This window comes from Budorcas taxicolor, chromosome 10, assembly GCF_023091745.1.
Source record: "Budorcas taxicolor isolate Tak-1 chromosome 10, Takin1.1, whole genome shotgun sequence".
Taxonomy (NCBI): Eukaryota; Metazoa; Chordata; class Mammalia; order Artiodactyla; family Bovidae; genus Budorcas; species Budorcas taxicolor.
This window is the reverse complement of record NC_068919.1, coordinates 13534785-13551185: the sequence shown is the minus strand read 5'-3', so window position 1 is coordinate 13551185 and position 16401 is coordinate 13534785. Positions and strand designations below refer to the sequence as shown.

Genomic DNA, 16401 nt, shown 5'->3' with positions numbered 1-16401 from the left:
GTAAAGTCTTTTTACTGAACATTGTAAGCATTTCTCCACACACCACTGTAAGCATTTCTGCACATCATCTGTAGCAACTATTAACATGTTCCATTATGTGGTTGTTTCATGATTTACTTAGACATACATTAATAATCAGGTCATTTACAATTTTTGCTACTGTAAATGAGGCCATAATGAGCATCCCAATACAATGTTTTTTTAAAAAGGTTCATTTCATTTGGCCATGGTGAGTCTTCACTGGCGCACACGGGCTCTCTAGCTGCAGCAAGCGGGGGCTGCTCTTCATTGTGGTGCCGCGGTGTGGCTTCCCTGGTGGCCGAGTACAGGCTCTAGGCTTGTGGGCTTCAGTAGTTGCAGCTCTCAGGCTTGGTTGGCTCTTCTGCATATGGCCTTAGGATGGATTCACTTTGAGGATCTCAGTACATTATCATAACTGCTTTATAGTGTTCCAATCTCATCAGTAGTATATGAGAAGGACTGTTCACAGCAACAGTAATGACCATAGAGGTAGCTTACAAATGCTGTGCACTAAACTATGAATTAGGTCCTAAGTGCTTCATATACATTAAGGAACCTGGCCAAGTTTATACAGGTAGAGAGCTGCAAAACGAGAATTCAAACTCAGGCAGTCTGCTCCAGAGCTTGTGCCCGTCCGTCATCAGTCTGCTCTGCTGCTGAAAAGGAGCACACACACACTACTGAACCTACCCATGGCTGTATAGCACCACGCTGCAGACTCTGGATGACCAATGAGAAACACTTCACCAAGTCTTGATAAGAAATCACACCTCGGAAAGCAAGTTAGTCTAACATTATTCTCATAGTTATTTCTGCAGATCAAACATGTCATTCATTTTAAGGATACACAGATGAAGAGGAAGACAAGTATCTGAACTTTATGGATGGTGAAAAGGGAGAGAAATTAAAGCCCCCCCCCCCCCCCGCAAGGGAGCATTTTTAAAGTAAGAAATTAAACTCGTTGACATAAAATAATATATTCAGTCAAATATTATGGAATATCTTTTCCTTTTCCTAATAATTATAATTTCACTAAGATATGTTTTAGTTAATGCAAATACAGCATAGAACCCACCTAAATCTTCAGGCAGGAGAAAAGAACAGGTTCTATGAATTGCCTGGTCTTAGTACAATTCTTGAGCAAAATATGCCAATGAGTTATTAGAACTGAGTTTGATAAAACAGAAACCGGATGTCCATACAAGGCTAGCAATACACATTATTATTTTCAAAAGACTTAAAATTAAACCTAAGAGATAACAGGAAAAATTTTATTGCACAATGCGATGGACACCTACTACTGCTCATTTTGCACCACAGCTGCTCAGCAAAATCGAGATCACCCCGTACTGTGAGAAGACACTCAACAGACCCATCAACTGCAGCAGCGTCATGCTTCACTGTCTGGAAAAGAAGTGAGTGCCAGAAAATACTCAGTTTATTTTTTAAAAAGCACAATAGTTTAAGACCAGTAAACTTTCAAATGCTACTCTAAGAAAAGGTGGGGTCATGAACACATATAAAAAAAGGCATGAATGTATCTTCTACAACTTCATCCATTAATGAGGAGATACAAGTAAATAGACAGTGAAAAACAGAACCCTTAAAACTGCTTTCAAACTCTGATGCCTAAAAGCAAGCATCTGACTTTCCTCCCCTGGAAAAATATTTAATTACCTCGGTCTCCATTTTCCTACTTGTCAAATGACAACAGGTTTAGCACAATTTAATAATGCCACCGACAGCATAGTAATGTACTATCTCATAGCCTATTAACATGCTATAATAATATCATCTCATAGTATATTAACATAGTCATTTCCATTTTTCTTCAGCTAAACAATTAATAATAAATAGTCCTAGTTCTCTTTAAACATATCAATCAGTTTTTAAGGAAAGTAATCACTAGTGCTGACATCAAAGACCAACAAATAACTACCCTCAAAATGCTACCTTGGGATCTACTCAGCAATTTTCCAATTAAAAATCCATGGCAACTAGCTAAAAAAAAAAAAAAAAAGAAAAAAGAAAAGAAACAAAGGATATAATGTACACCAAGATAAATACAATTAGCCTGCTCTATGTTATTTGAAAACTGTTGAGAGTAAATCCTAGGAGTTCTCCTAACAAAAAATTTTTTCTTTTTTCTATTTAATTTTGTACCTATATGAGATGATAGATGTTCATAAATATATTGTGATCATCATTTCATGATATATGTGAGTCAAATCATTATACCTTAAACATAAAAAAAAAGCTACCTTGGCTGTAGCAGACCCATCTGAGATTGTATGGTGTGAAAGACAAGAGTACTACCCCATCTCACAAGCTCTTTCAGTGTACTTTTCTGATAACGGTCACTTACCTCGGTGTCTTTTTTTGTAGAATCACCAAATTCATTCAGCTTATTTAACTCTAGAAAGTGGCAAAAGCTTATTAAACTCTGGATTTTATTCTCCTTCTTTCCAAATTATTTCCACTCTAATCCTGTTTTCAAATGGCAAATGAGGAGAGTAGAATGGTAACCAGGTAATTTAGCAATTATTTAACTCTCCCATGGAGGCTGAATAAGATGCCCGCTAGGCAGGGGTGTGAGGATGGACTGAGACACAATGAAAGCTCCTGGCACACATGTCAAGCACATGGTAGGCGCTCTAAGGTCACTGTTCCATCCCTCCTCTTCCACAATCTCAAATATGACTGTAGTATATGAAATGTAAATCAAATACATATTATTAATTCTTAAAATCACTGAAATTTTTATCATTAGCATTTCAGAATGAAAGCTGTCCCTCTCAGCATGACAGACCTACAGCTTTAGGTATATCTACCAAAAAAAAATACTAAGCCTAAAAAAGCAATTTACATTTAAATGTAGCAAGCATAAATTCCCAATTAAGAAAAATAAACAAAAGCCAAGTGTGAGTCAGGAAAACAAACACCATTCAGAAATTCCTCCACAAGTTCAACAGCAGATTTTGCTTCCAGAGGCTCAGGCCATTCAGTTACACCAGTCCTCAAACCATCAGCCAAAACCTGTAAGAGATTTAAAAACAAACAAAAAAAACCCCAAAACTTGTTAGCAAAATACAAAGTTATCAGTAAGATGTATTTATCAACAGTAATAACATTAGTATCTTTTTTCTTGGCTGCACCACCCACCTTGTGGGATTTTAGTTCCTGCACCAAGAATCAAACCCAGGCCCTCAGCAGTGAGCATGGAGTCCTAACCACTGGACCTCCAGGGCATTCCTAACACCTATTTTTCTTGAATGGTTAATGAGACGTCAGCAACTATTCTAGATGTTTCATATGCAGTATGTTATTTAATGCTCACAAAAATCCAGTGAGGCAGATACTACTACTTACTGTCACTCACATTTTATTGAAACCAAAAGAGGTTAATTAACTTGCTTAAGGTCACACAGTTGCTAACTGACAATGCCAGGACATACATCCATCAGTCTGATGCTAAAGATGGTATTCTGAATTTTAATTATGTGTGCTACAGAGACTGAACAGAAGTTTACATAAAAATAACATGAATATGTATGCCGATATGTAGAGTATCTAAACTGAAGTAAGGAAAGAGGTTGAGGTCGAGATAGGCTGGAATAGCCAGAGGAATGATGAGAAACACTGGCTTGACTCATATGGGGGAACCATCCCAGGCAAAGAACAGGGGATAAGATGAAGAGGGTGAGCTGTTTCCACCAGGGTGGAGTAAACACTCAGGCAACAGCAGGAAATAACATGACTAGGAGTAGGGATTAAACAGGAAGAGTGATCTGAAAGAATTTTAAAATTTCATTTGGAAGACAACAGCCACTGTTGATTTTCTGGCAGGAAAATGACATGATCAAGCAGCTGAGAATTCCCCCATCACAAATACTCAGGATAGAGTCTAAGGAAAAAAAGAAGTATGATGTTTCTCAATAGAAGTAAGATTATCTTCCACCCCCAGGGAGTCTTTGGAAAAATGTGAAGATAAATTCTGGTGTAACAGTGATTGTGGGCATTTAGTTTGGTAGGGGCCAAGGATGCTACAGATGGCGCTAGTGGTTAAAAACCCGCCTGCTAAAACAGGAGACAAAGGAGACTCCTGTTTGATTCCTGGGTTGGGAAGATCTCCTGGAGGATGTCATGGCAACCCGCTCCTGCATTCGTGCCCAGAGAATCCTGTGGACAGAGGAGCCTGGCGGGCTATGTTCTGTAGGGTCGCAAAGAGTCAGACACGACTAAAGCAACCTGGCATGCACCCAAGGAGGCTACATATCTTCCAGTGTGTAGAATGGTCCTAAACCAGAAAGCATGATTCCGCCCAAGATGCCAAGAGTGTGTGTCCTTGTGGAGAAACAGTGAAAGATCATTAGAGTGGTCCAGAAGGGAAGTGATAGGGGCTTCATCTAAGATGGGCACAATGAAAGAAACCTCAAAGGGGGGAAAAAAAAAGTATACTTCAGAGAAAGAGACCGATAGATGGGCAGAAATATATGAGAAATAGAAGAAAAGAAAAAAAAATCCTACCTATTTATAAAAATACAGGGGGGGATTGAACTTGGAGAAACAATGGCAACGTGCACATCGAACAGTCTGTGAACTTCTAAGGGAGATTACATTAATAACGTAGCTTGGACTTTCAAGTCAGATAGACATATATTTGAATGAGTTTTAAACCAGCTCTTCCATTTACCAGCTGCTGACACCCCAGGCAACATAACAGAACCATCTAGCACCACACACTGGGCACACAATGGAACGGCAGCTCCTAGCTGTGGCAGTAACCAGATCTTACTCAAGTAAAAGGTAAGGTTTCTAGCCTGTGAACGGAAGGAATGGTGAAACTGCAGACAGAAATCAGGGGCTTATTAAAGTGATCCAGTCTGGAGATTTGATTCAAGTTTCATTTTGGACAAACTGAATTGGAGGGAAGATCGCTCTATTAGAGTGGGAACTGAACTGATGAAAGTGGGAAAGATCAGAAGTGGAAGCAGCTTACAGACAGCAGTCTGGAGTTCCCTTATAAAGGCATTCATCAAATCACGAAATAGATAAGCCCTCTGCTGGGGTGGAGAGAGGAGGGCAGAGATAGGAGGTTAGAAGTATGACAGAAGCCCACGGGAAGGGTCCTGAAAGAGGAGCTCTGAAGGAAGAAAAGATGAGAAAGGTAGAAAAGGTATCAAGCTTTTCACAAACAGGGAAATAATGAGAGGAGGTGAAAGTATGAAAAATGCCTGGAACTGTGGTAGAAGTGGAAGGCACCATGAGGTACCTGGCACTCAAGTCTAGTAGGGGAGACAGAGGAGTAAAGAAATTACTGTTTGATAAACCCTCTGACAAGGGGTATGTATAAAGTGCTATGGCAGAACAACCTATTCTGGGGAACCGGTAAATCATCTCAGGTGAAGATGTCACAGAAAACCCAGCAAAGAGGTGGGAAAAGGGCACACTAGGCAGATCAAGACACACACACACCAGAAAGCGACGGCGTGATGGGGCTGGAGCTGTCTTAAGCAGGGAGCTCAATGCAGCAGAGGGTGATGTGAGATCAAGCTGAAGAGATAAGTAGGAGCCAATCAGAACATGAAGACATGGTCAAGATCATCAGCCATCAGAGAAACGCAAATCACAACTATACCGTGGGACTTCCCTGGCGGTCCAGTGGTTAAGACTGCACTTCCACAGCAAAGGGTGTGGGTTTGACCCCTGGTCAGAGAACTAAGCTCCCAAATGCCTCACAAGGCAGCCAAAAAACAAGAAACAACACCATAATGAGATATCACTTCATCCCCACTAGGATGGCTGTCATATCAATAAAAAAGGTAGTATCAAGCATATGGAGGCAAGGATATGGCAAAACTGGAACCCTCATACACTGTTATGGGAATGTAAAATGATGCAGCCACTCAGTTTGGCAGTTCCTCAAAAAGTTAACAGTTAAAAGGTAGTTAAAGAGCTACCATATGACCCAGCAACTCCACCTAAGAGTTTATATGTCACATAAAAACTTATATACTATTGTATGGCAAAACTGATACAGTATTATAAGGTAAAATAAAAAAACAAAAAAAAAACAAACCTTATATACTATTCATGGCAGCATCAATCATGAATAGCCAAAAAAGTAAGAACTGAAATACCCATTAACTGACGACTGGATAAACACAAACGTACTATACCTATACACTGGTGTTACTCAGTAATAAAAGGGAAAGAAGTACTACAGAAGGTAAATTAGTGGCTGGCAGGTTTCTGCTAATGGGTATGGGATTTCTTTGGGGGGTGATGAAAATATCCTAAAATTAAATATGGTCATGGCTGTACAAACTCTGTCAGTACACTAAAAACTACTGAATTCTATACTTAAATGTATTTTATGGGATATAATTTATATCAATAAAGCTCTTAAAAAAAGAAAAAAGTAACTAAGTAGTCAGTGACTGGATATAACTGTCTTTGTATGCCAACTTAAGACATACAGAATTTCTTCTGCATTAAAATGAGCCGCCCTTGCCCGCCCCTTTGGGATTGAATTTGTAGAGAGGAGCTAAAATTACTGAAACACAAAATTTTTTAAACACATGCTCATTAATCTTTAGGATCAAATTCCAGTTATTAACAAGCAGATTATATATGCATTTGGAATAAACCGGAAGCTGAGTCACCTGGAAAGTAGGGAATCCATATGAATAAAATCCAAATACTTCAATAGAAAAGGTGAAAGAACTGTTATTAACTACTAAAGTGAAAGTGAAGTCGCTCAGTCGTGTCCGACTCTTTGCGACCCCATGGACTGTAGCCTACTAGGCTCCCCCATCTATAGGATTTTCCAGGCAAGGATACTGGAGTGGGGTGCCATTTCCTTCTCCAGGAGATCTTCCCAGCCCAGAGATTGAACCCAGGTCTCCGGCACTGTAGGCAGATGCTTTACCCTCTGAGCCACCAGGGAAGTCTATGTTCCCTTTAATTGCAAGGACAACTGCCCCAACTGCCAAGCATGTAACATTTGGAACAAATTTTGAAGAACACAAAATTAAATAACAATGATACTAGCAAAGATTTTTATGGAAATATGAGATCTAATGCAGGTAACAAATTCCAGAAGGATACTCACAAGGAGAAATTTCAGTTCTCTGTGAAGCTGACTCAGAGGACCTCTGGGCTCTCCCGATTCCACCTTGATATTCTAAAAAATTCCCAGAGTCAGTTTTCACTGGTAATCCCATCTTTTCTCCATCAGGGTCACAGTTACTTGCATTTCAAACTACCCACACATTTAAAAATATTTCATAAAACACTAGTGAATTGAAAAAGTAAGTCAACACTTCCATTTGGTATACCTTCCCCAGAAATATAGACTCTGTCCATCCCAATACAGAAACCTCAATTCAGGCCACCACAACCCCTCTCAATACAACTGTAGCTACACAGAACACACACTTTCCTGCTCTGTGTCACTGAATTTCCAAAAGGACAAGAAGTAGAAATATAAACACAATTCAAGACTCGATGACAGGGTAGGAGGTGAGAGAGAGGTTTAGGAGCTGGGGGACATATGTATCCCTGTAGCTGATTCATGTTGACATATGGCAGAAACCAATACAATATTGTAAAGCAATTATCTTCCAATTAAAAATAGATTTAATTAAAAAAAAAAGATTCAATGACAAACTTAGCATTACCACCCACCAAATACAACACTCTCCCTCCCCTCAATAAAACAAACAAACAAAAAAGGGTGAAGGGGGGTGAGGAGGTTTGAAAGAAAATAGTAAATGTCAGTACCTACTGCAGGAAAAGAAAAGTGTGAAGAATATAACTGTATAATTATTCACCAGCCCACCACCCTGGGAAAAACCACTCTTAACTCTACCCAGGACTTCGTGTACATATTTTTTAAAACCATAGTTGAGATCCTACTGTACATAAATTTTATACTTTTGGAGCTTTTTCTTTTTGCTTAATAATAGCATTTTCTTTCATTATTAAAGATATTTTAAATCATAATTTTAAAATCTGTATATAATATTTCATCAGGAAATCTATTTTTCTACTGATCATTCAGGTTTTGTTTTTAATATTTTCAAAACACAGCTGTATGACTGCACTAAATATCTTTGCCCATGTATTTTTGTTACCAATTCTGATTAATTTCTTAAGACAGAGCCTAGAAATGTAAATATAGGGTGAAAAGGGCTGAACAGAATAATGATTGTTGATGTGTTCTCAATATCTGCATTCTTTTAAGAACAGCAGGGATTATAAGTCACTGTGATGATTCCATTTGGGTCTCCACTGAAAAATCTTAAGTTACATAATTACAGTACTATGGATAACTGATGGATCAGACCACCTGGCAAAACCTTCACTGGCTGCACTGGCGAGACTTCAGGCTGAACCTTTCAGAGCTGTCCAGGAACTAGCAAGTTCAAAGTAAACCCACACTGAGTAAACTCAACAGAAAGGAGGGCTGGCTCCTACCAGAGCTGCAGTTGAAGAGAGTGGAGGGGTCTGAAGGATCTCATCCACAGGACTCCAGGAAATATCCAAAGTGATCGTGGTTTGTGAAGCAGCAACTGTATCATCCAAGGCAGTGGACTTAAAGAGCTCGTACTGGGCAAAGCCGCCGGCTGTTAGCTGTAATTCAGCAGACCATCAGCAGCGCTTTCACAAGGCCAAAGGCCCATTATCAAAACGACTGATTCTTTTCCCCAAAGAAGAAAAAGTGCCGTGCCAAATGGAAAAACGAGACAATTCTTTTTCATCACAAAGATTAGCTAAAAGGCATATATTTTCAGACATCAGTTGATATGACAATAAACATTCTGATACTATAGAAAAATATCTAGTCCTATTAGGAATGAAAAAAATCCTTTACACTAGGAAGGCAGATTGACAGCAGTTAGAAGAAGATAATATGAAAGAGAAATACTTACAGTAGACAAGTGATGCCTTTTCTTGTGAGACTTTTTTAGGTCTTCGAGATTTACAGAATAATTTTTATTCACTGTAGGACATGATAAAAAAAACATTATAGGTACAGTTCAAAATTACATCATTAGAGCTAGAAAATTACAATCTAATTCACAACACTAATGACTATCAAAATTAAATTTTAAACTACAGATGAAATGTTCTTAAAACAAGTAAAGTGGAACAAAGGTCAGTACTACTACCAAAAGTATAATTAAATGCCTATTATGACACTGGAATTATATTATCATTATATCCAACTTTTTAATTTTCCAATGAAAATTTCAAAAAATACACACATGTAAATGAAATGAAACCCAAATAAAACAGCCATAAACTCCTCTTTAGACTTCTGGAAATCTGTCTCTGAAATGTCTCCCACGCGCTGCAGGTTACACGCTAGAGTAGACTTGTGGTGGCTTACACAAGCTTCACTGTGTGCACTTCACTCTTGATATGTATCAAGTTTTAGTAAAAACTATGAAACAGTGATTACACAAATAAATAAATACACACACCTCCACAAAAGAGGAGTGAGCTCTCACCTTTACAGGTGACCATGTACAAGACAACTCCTGTGATGTTGCTACTGGATGAGATAAGCTCAGCTCCCAGCCAACTGATACCTTCAGGATCTGAACCATCACACCTTACCCATAGAGGAGGAAGGGCAGTAACCGGCCGCTTAATCTTCAAATGGGTCATATTAGGATTGTGAGCCATGGTATAAAATCCAATTAACTGCCTTGGAAACAAGAGGAGGAAGAATAAATTAGAGGTAGAGATCGTTGATCAGCCAGAAGCTTTCTTTTCCAAAGAGATCATGAACAGTAGCTACGATGCTGACTCTGATCCCACTTCTGATCACCATCTAATATTCTGTACCAATTCCAAAGTGGGGTTTTTTCCTTACACTAAGCAATTCTCTGACACTAGCTGGTATCCTACAATTCAACTCAGTTCTGACACTATCTACCCAGAGACAGCATCAGCAACCATAGGTTAAAGGCTCAGTCCTACAAGACTGCCTCACCTCCAACTTGCATTGCCAGTTTCAAGTCCAAGTTGTCATCTATGTGTCTACAGATCACAGGTTCTGACAACCCCCTCCCTAGGTTCAATTAATTTGCTCCCAGAACTCAGAGAAACATTTTACTTGCTAGATTACTAGTTTATTACACAAGGGAAGAACTCAGGAACAGCCAGATGGAAGGGAAGCAAAGGAAAAGGTATGGGGAAAAGGGCACAGAGCTTCCATGCCCTCTCCCAGCAAGCTGCTTTCCCCGTAACTCCACGTGTTCACCAACCCAGAAGCTCTTCAAGCCCTCTCCTTTTGGGCTTTAATGGAGGTTTCATTACATAGTCACAATGGTGACTAATTGAACTTAGGGAGGGGTTGAGTCCCAACCCCTCACCAGGTGACTAAACTTAACAAACTCTGGCCCCTCTTCCTTCCAGAGGTTGGGTGGGACTCAAACTTCCAACTCCCTACTCACAGGCTTGGTTCCCCAGGCAACCAGCCCCCATCCATAATTTACTCGGGGTGGGGAGGTCCAAAAGCCACTTCATTAGCATGAAAAAAGACACCTTTATTCTTCTCAACCCCTAGGAAATTCCAAAGGGTTTTAGGAGCTGGGTTCCAGGAACAGTGGACCAAGACCAAATATGCTTCTTCTTATAGACCACACTATCACAGTGTCCCAGAAACAAAAGTCTGGAAATTAAGTGGCAAAATACATAAATGTTTCACCGGAGAAGAAGTGAGAACCGGGCACACCAGACAGATCACGATCCACACACCAAAAACTGACAAAGTATAGCTACTACAAGCAGAGGGCTCAGTATGGTGGGGCTACAGGGTCAATGGGAGTGGAAGCAGGCTCTGAGATTAAGCAAAAGAAATAACAGAATATGTCAATTACTTCTCAATAAAGCCAGGGGTGGGAGAAGGAAGAAAGAAGTCAATAAATACATAAAAGAGATGCTTGAGGTCATTAGTCACCGAACACAAAAACTTCAATATAGTCTGTGAGTTAGATAGCATTATTTAAACAATGTTAAATTCCCAGATTTTGATGACTGTTTTGTGGTTATACAAGAGAAGGTACTAGGTTTTAGGAAATACACAGTGAGGTATTCAAGGGTAAAAGAACACAGTGTCTCCAACATACTGTCAATATTTCATTACAAAAATGTGTGTGTGTGGTTATATAGATGGGGTGTGGACAGGAATAAGAGGAGGAGGAGAGGGGAGGAGGAATAAGCCACAGAATCACAAAGCAGAGGCAGCAAAATGTAAATCTTGGTGAAACCTGGTTAAGGGTACACAGAAGTTCTTGTACTGTTCTTTTACACTTCTCTGTAAATTTGAGAGTGCATCAGAATTAAAAGTTACCCAAAAATACCGCTTAAAATTTTTCAGAGATGAAAACTAAGTTTATTACCAACATATGTTCAGAAAAGGCATTTCTAAGGGACTGTACTTCAGAAAAGAAATATAATAATCCCAGAAGGAAGGTCTGAAATGCAAGAAGAAATGGAGAGCAAAGAAATGATAAGCATATGGATGAATCCAAACAAACACTGGCTGGAGAAAACAACGTGAATAAAAAAATTCTCAAGTTGTGGGAGAGGAAAGAAAAAAAGGCCAAATATGACTTAAAATCAAGGAGCCATTAAAGAGTGATTGACTACAAAAGATTTTAAAAGTTTCTACACAGCAAAACAAAACAAAAAAACCCACTCTGAAGGAAAGTCACTTTGAATACTACTGAAGGCAATGGCAGCCCACTCCAGTACTCTTGCCTGGAAAATCCCATGGACAGAGTAGCCTGGAAGGCTGCAGTCCATGGGGTCACTGAGGGTCGGACACGACTGAGTGACTTCACTTTTGCTTTTCACTTTCATGCACTGGAGAAGGAAATGGCAACCCACTCCAGTGTTCTTGCCAGAATCCCAGGGACGGGGGAGCCTGATGGGCTGCCGTCTATGGGGTTGCACAGAATTGGACACGACTGAAGTGACTTAGCAGTAGCAGGATAGTCCTTATTCTCCAGTATTTTCTTGTTTAATGATTTTTTAATGTAGACCATTTTTAAAGTCCTTACTGAATTTGTTACAACATTGCTTCTGCTTTATGCTTTGTCTTTTTGGCCAGGAGGGATGTGGGGTCTTAGCTCCCTGACCTGGGATCAAACCCGCACCCCTGCTGCGTTGGAAGGCGAAGTCCTAATCTCTGGCCCACCAGGGAAGACCCCTTATTCTCTAATATTATATATATGACCAGATCCTCCAGGACTCCCTGACAGCAGATACTTTTGATTTTGGAGTTGAGAGAGACCACTCCTATGGTAGGAGGTGGGAGGGTAGTGAAGCTGGCTAAGCAGACAGAGGCAGTAGGGATTCCAATAGGGGTACTTCTGGCATGTGGGTGGGATAATTCCTCATCGGACAGGAGAGCCCCAGGTACTGCATAACATCTACCATCCATGGTTCAGGCCAACAGCTCCCCTGAGTCATCGTGACAATCAAAAAGTACCCCTGTTTATTTCCAAATCCCTGCTGGGCACTGGACTGGAGGCTGAAGGTTCTTTTGTGTCCTATGCGTCACTCAGGAGGAATCTGGATTTTATCACGAGGCAAAAGGACCACGGAAGGCTTTTTAAACATGGAAGCAACATAATCAGGCTTTCATACAATCACTCTGGCAGGAGTGAGGAAAAAAGATTGGCAAGGAACCAGATTAGAAGTAAGGAAAACAATTACGAAGCAACAACATTAAACAGTAGAAGAAAGTGGAGAAAAGGCAGAGTCATCTTGGTCACACTTGAGTTACCCATGGGACAGTCAAGTATTTAGAACTATTCTTAGAGCATTAAGTATATACATCAAGGGGGTGGGGGAAGGAGACAGAGAGGGATCTGGGCTAAATACCTATGCTTTCCCCAATGTTTATAAGATTGTTTAATTGCTAAATTGTGTTTGACTCTTTTGCGACTCAATGGACTGTAGCCTGCCAGGGGAATTTAAATCCTACCCTCCACCCCTACGGTAAGAAAAACCTACCTGGCTCTCCCAATTGGTAAAGCAAGCAGCCCAACATTTTCACCAGTAGAGAGATCAGAAATAGCAGTGTCTTCAGACTGTAGCTCTTCAATATGACTTGGTTCTTCCTTTTCTAAAGGCTTTAAAAACATTTAATTATTTAACCAGATAAGAGAACACTACGGTACTCTTCACTATGCTAGAACAATGTACTGATTTCCAGACCCTGAAGCGCAAAATGATTGGGTTATGACAAGAATCATAGCTAGAAACCAATGGGGTACCAATCCATCTCACCATTCATCAGAAGTATTTCCACTGTCCTATAAGAAGATATTGATCTATGTTGCACTGATAAAGGAAGCATATGACGCCATCAGAAAAGGAAGTGCTCTACCATGTACAAAATTATATACAAAACACCGAGGGAAACCCATGAGAGACTCCCTGATTTTGTCATTCCCTAAACTTGAAGGTTCATAGCCCTTTCTACTCATTTTCTAAGTCTCCAGGATTTGTTACAGCAGCTGACGTTAGTTACCTCATTATTATAGAAATATAGGGTATATGGTTCCAGACTATATTGATTTGCTATATTATACTAATTCTATGCTATATTATACTATAACACTGGTACTAATAATATATTATAATCCTAATATTGTTCCCAATTTCATTATACTATAATATTAATTTCATACTATAACACTAGTACTAATACTATACTATATTAGTAATTCAGTTCAGTTGCTCAGTCGTGTCTGACTCTGAGACCCCATGGACTGCAGCACGCCAGGCCTCCCTGTCCTGGTAGAAGTATATACTAAATTACTATACCAATACAGTCGTCTCTTGAACAACGCAAGTTTGGACTAGGCAGGTGCATTTACATGTGGATTTTTTTAATGGTAAATATTAACCCTGCAGTACTACACAGTCCATGATCGGCTGAACCTGTGGATGTAGAATCACAGATACAGAGGGCCAACTGTAAAGGTACACTAGGATTTTCTGCAACACAGATGGTGGGGCACCCCAAGCCCTGTGTTGTTCAGGAGTCAATGGTATATTAAGGAAGAAACCTATCTTTTAGAAAGATATTCAAATAGAATTCTTAAAATTAAAACAGCAGCAACAACTTTGGTTGGTTTTCAGGAAGACACATATCCTAAGGGTTTCCAGCAGCCAGCAGAGCCCTGCAGCCTGTGCAGGCCAAGTCGCTGTGTCTTGGGCTCAGTGTGGCCGCCTCTGGGTCCAGCCATGGTGCCGCAAATGGCATTATTTCATTCTTTTTAATGCACAGCCCTTACTTCTTAAGTCTGTTCCTCTCAGGACTCTCAGCTCTCATTTGTGTTTCTCATATCCACATGTTTAAGTAGTGAAATAGCTCAGTACTGCCAATAATAACAAAAATTAAACGAAATAACATTGCCTGAGCATGTACTATGTACGAGCTACTGTTCTAAGCTTTCTTTTATTCTTCATAAAAACCCTGAGAAAGGTCCTATTAATAACCCCATTTTATGGACTGAAAACTGAGCTAGTGGTTGGCCGACTAGCTTCTACAGAGTAAGCAGCTGAGTGGCAAAACCCACATTTGGATCTAGGTAAAGTGAAAGTTGCTCACTCTTTGCTACCCCATGGACTACTATACAGTCCATGGAACTCTCCAGGCCAGAATACTGGAGTGGGTAGCCTTTCCCTTCTCCAGGGGATCTTCCTAAGCTAGGGATCGAACTCAGGTGTCCGACATTGCAGGCGAATTCTTTACCAGCTGAGCCACAAGGGAAGTCCAAGAATACTGGCGTGGGTAGCCTATCCCTTCTCCAGAAGATCTCCCTGACCCAGGAATCGAACCAGGGTCTCCTACGTTACAGGTGGATTCTTTCCCACGGAGCCATCGAGGAAACCCCTGATCTAGGTAGTCTGACTTCAAAACCCAAGTTCCTGTCCACTAAGGTCTTCCAGCAGTGAATACTTACTAGTTATCTGACCTAGATGTATCCTCAACTTTGAATTTCTTCTGCCAGATTCCAGATTTTATTCCCTTCTAGGCCTGGGTTTCCAAATAGTTCCTAGAAGTATCCAAGAAATGTCATTTTCCCTTCCATCCTACTTTTCAGTATTATCCACCTAACTAAAACTCATGCTGTAAGCTCTATTGACCTTTGCAGACATGAAGGCCATTTTAGTTGTTTCCCATCCAAAAATGCCAGGACCTCACTGAACTCCAGGTAAGTCCTCACAACTCCAAGCTGTTTTCTCACTAGTATCTCAACCAATTTCCACAAATTCCTCTGCTCCTCTTTACCTTTCCCTAGAAACTCATTTTCATCTTTCAGCTTTTGCTCTACACACATTTTCTCTCTCCTCATAACAAAAGTCTAAATTCAGCCACATAATTCACTTATAATTATTTTCCAAGCATCTGTCCACCATAAATAAGCATCACTAATACAAAAAATAAATAAAGCAGTCCCCTCCTCAGAAAGGAGTTTTCGTGTAGTATGTAAAACAGAGTGCTCTCTGTTCATGCATCCCAATCCCCATCCAGACAGCATGCAGGTCCTAAAGCAAACAGGCATTCCTTCTAAAGGAATGTCCACTTTCTCCTGTTATATCCTGTTTCTATCTACTTCAAGAAACGATAAACCCAAAAAACGGGTCCTGGCCCCAAAGTAACTGTGTAAAATGATAGCATTATCAGCACTCAACTAAAACCACTGCTACTGCTCGGCCAGAACGGTTCCCCTATTTAAAACACAAAGGTGTAACGAGTAATTATAAAGTGATGAAAAAATAAGAAGGTCCTGAATACACCGAAGAACTGTATAAAAAAGATCTTCACGACCCAGATAATCATGATGATGTGATCACTAATCTAGAGTCAGACATCTTGGAATGTGAAGTCAAGTGGGCCTTAGAAAGCATCACTATGAACAAAGCTAGTGGAGGTGATGGAATTCCAGTTGAGCTGTTTCAAATCCTGAAAGATGATGCTGTGAAAGTGCTGCACTCAATATGCCAGCAAATTTGGAAAACTCAGCAGTGGCCACAGGACTGGAAAAGGTCAGTTTTCATTCCAATTCCAAAGAAAGGCAATGCCAAAGAATGTTCAAACTACCACACAACTGCACTCATCTCACATGCTAGTAAAGTAATGGTCAAAATTCTCCAAGCCAGGCTTCAGCAATACGTGAACCGTGAACTTCCTGATGTTCAAGCTGGTTTTAGAAAAGGCAGAGGAACCAGAGATCAAATTGCCAACATCCGCTGGATCATGGAAAAAGCAAGAGAGTTCCAGAAAAACATCTATTTCTGCTTTATTGACCACGCCAAAGCCTTTGACTGTGTGGATCACAA

The 16401-nt window shown here is 40.1% G+C and overlaps 1 protein-coding gene across 1 annotated transcript in view; it reads right to left on the bottom strand.

Annotated features, from left to right (window-relative positions):
* The window catches only part of ZWILCH (zwilch kinetochore protein), a 42621-nt gene that overhangs the window by 15148 nt on the left and 11072 nt on the right, over positions 1 to 16401 (bottom strand). Inside the window, exons 4-12 of the mRNA XM_052646393.1 lie at positions 13060 to 13178; positions 9540 to 9739; positions 8958 to 9028; positions 8503 to 8658; positions 7136 to 7207; positions 2964 to 3057; positions 2387 to 2436; positions 1320 to 1425; positions 712 to 791 (exon numbers count right to left, since the gene is read on the bottom strand). Coding sequence (XP_052502353.1) covers positions 712 to 791; positions 1320 to 1425; positions 2387 to 2436; positions 2964 to 3057; positions 7136 to 7207; positions 8503 to 8658; positions 8958 to 9028; positions 9540 to 9739; positions 13060 to 13178 — 948 coding nt within the window. The remainder of the gene's footprint in view (positions 1 to 711; positions 792 to 1319; positions 1426 to 2386; positions 2437 to 2963; positions 3058 to 7135; positions 7208 to 8502; positions 8659 to 8957; positions 9029 to 9539; positions 9740 to 13059; positions 13179 to 16401) is intronic.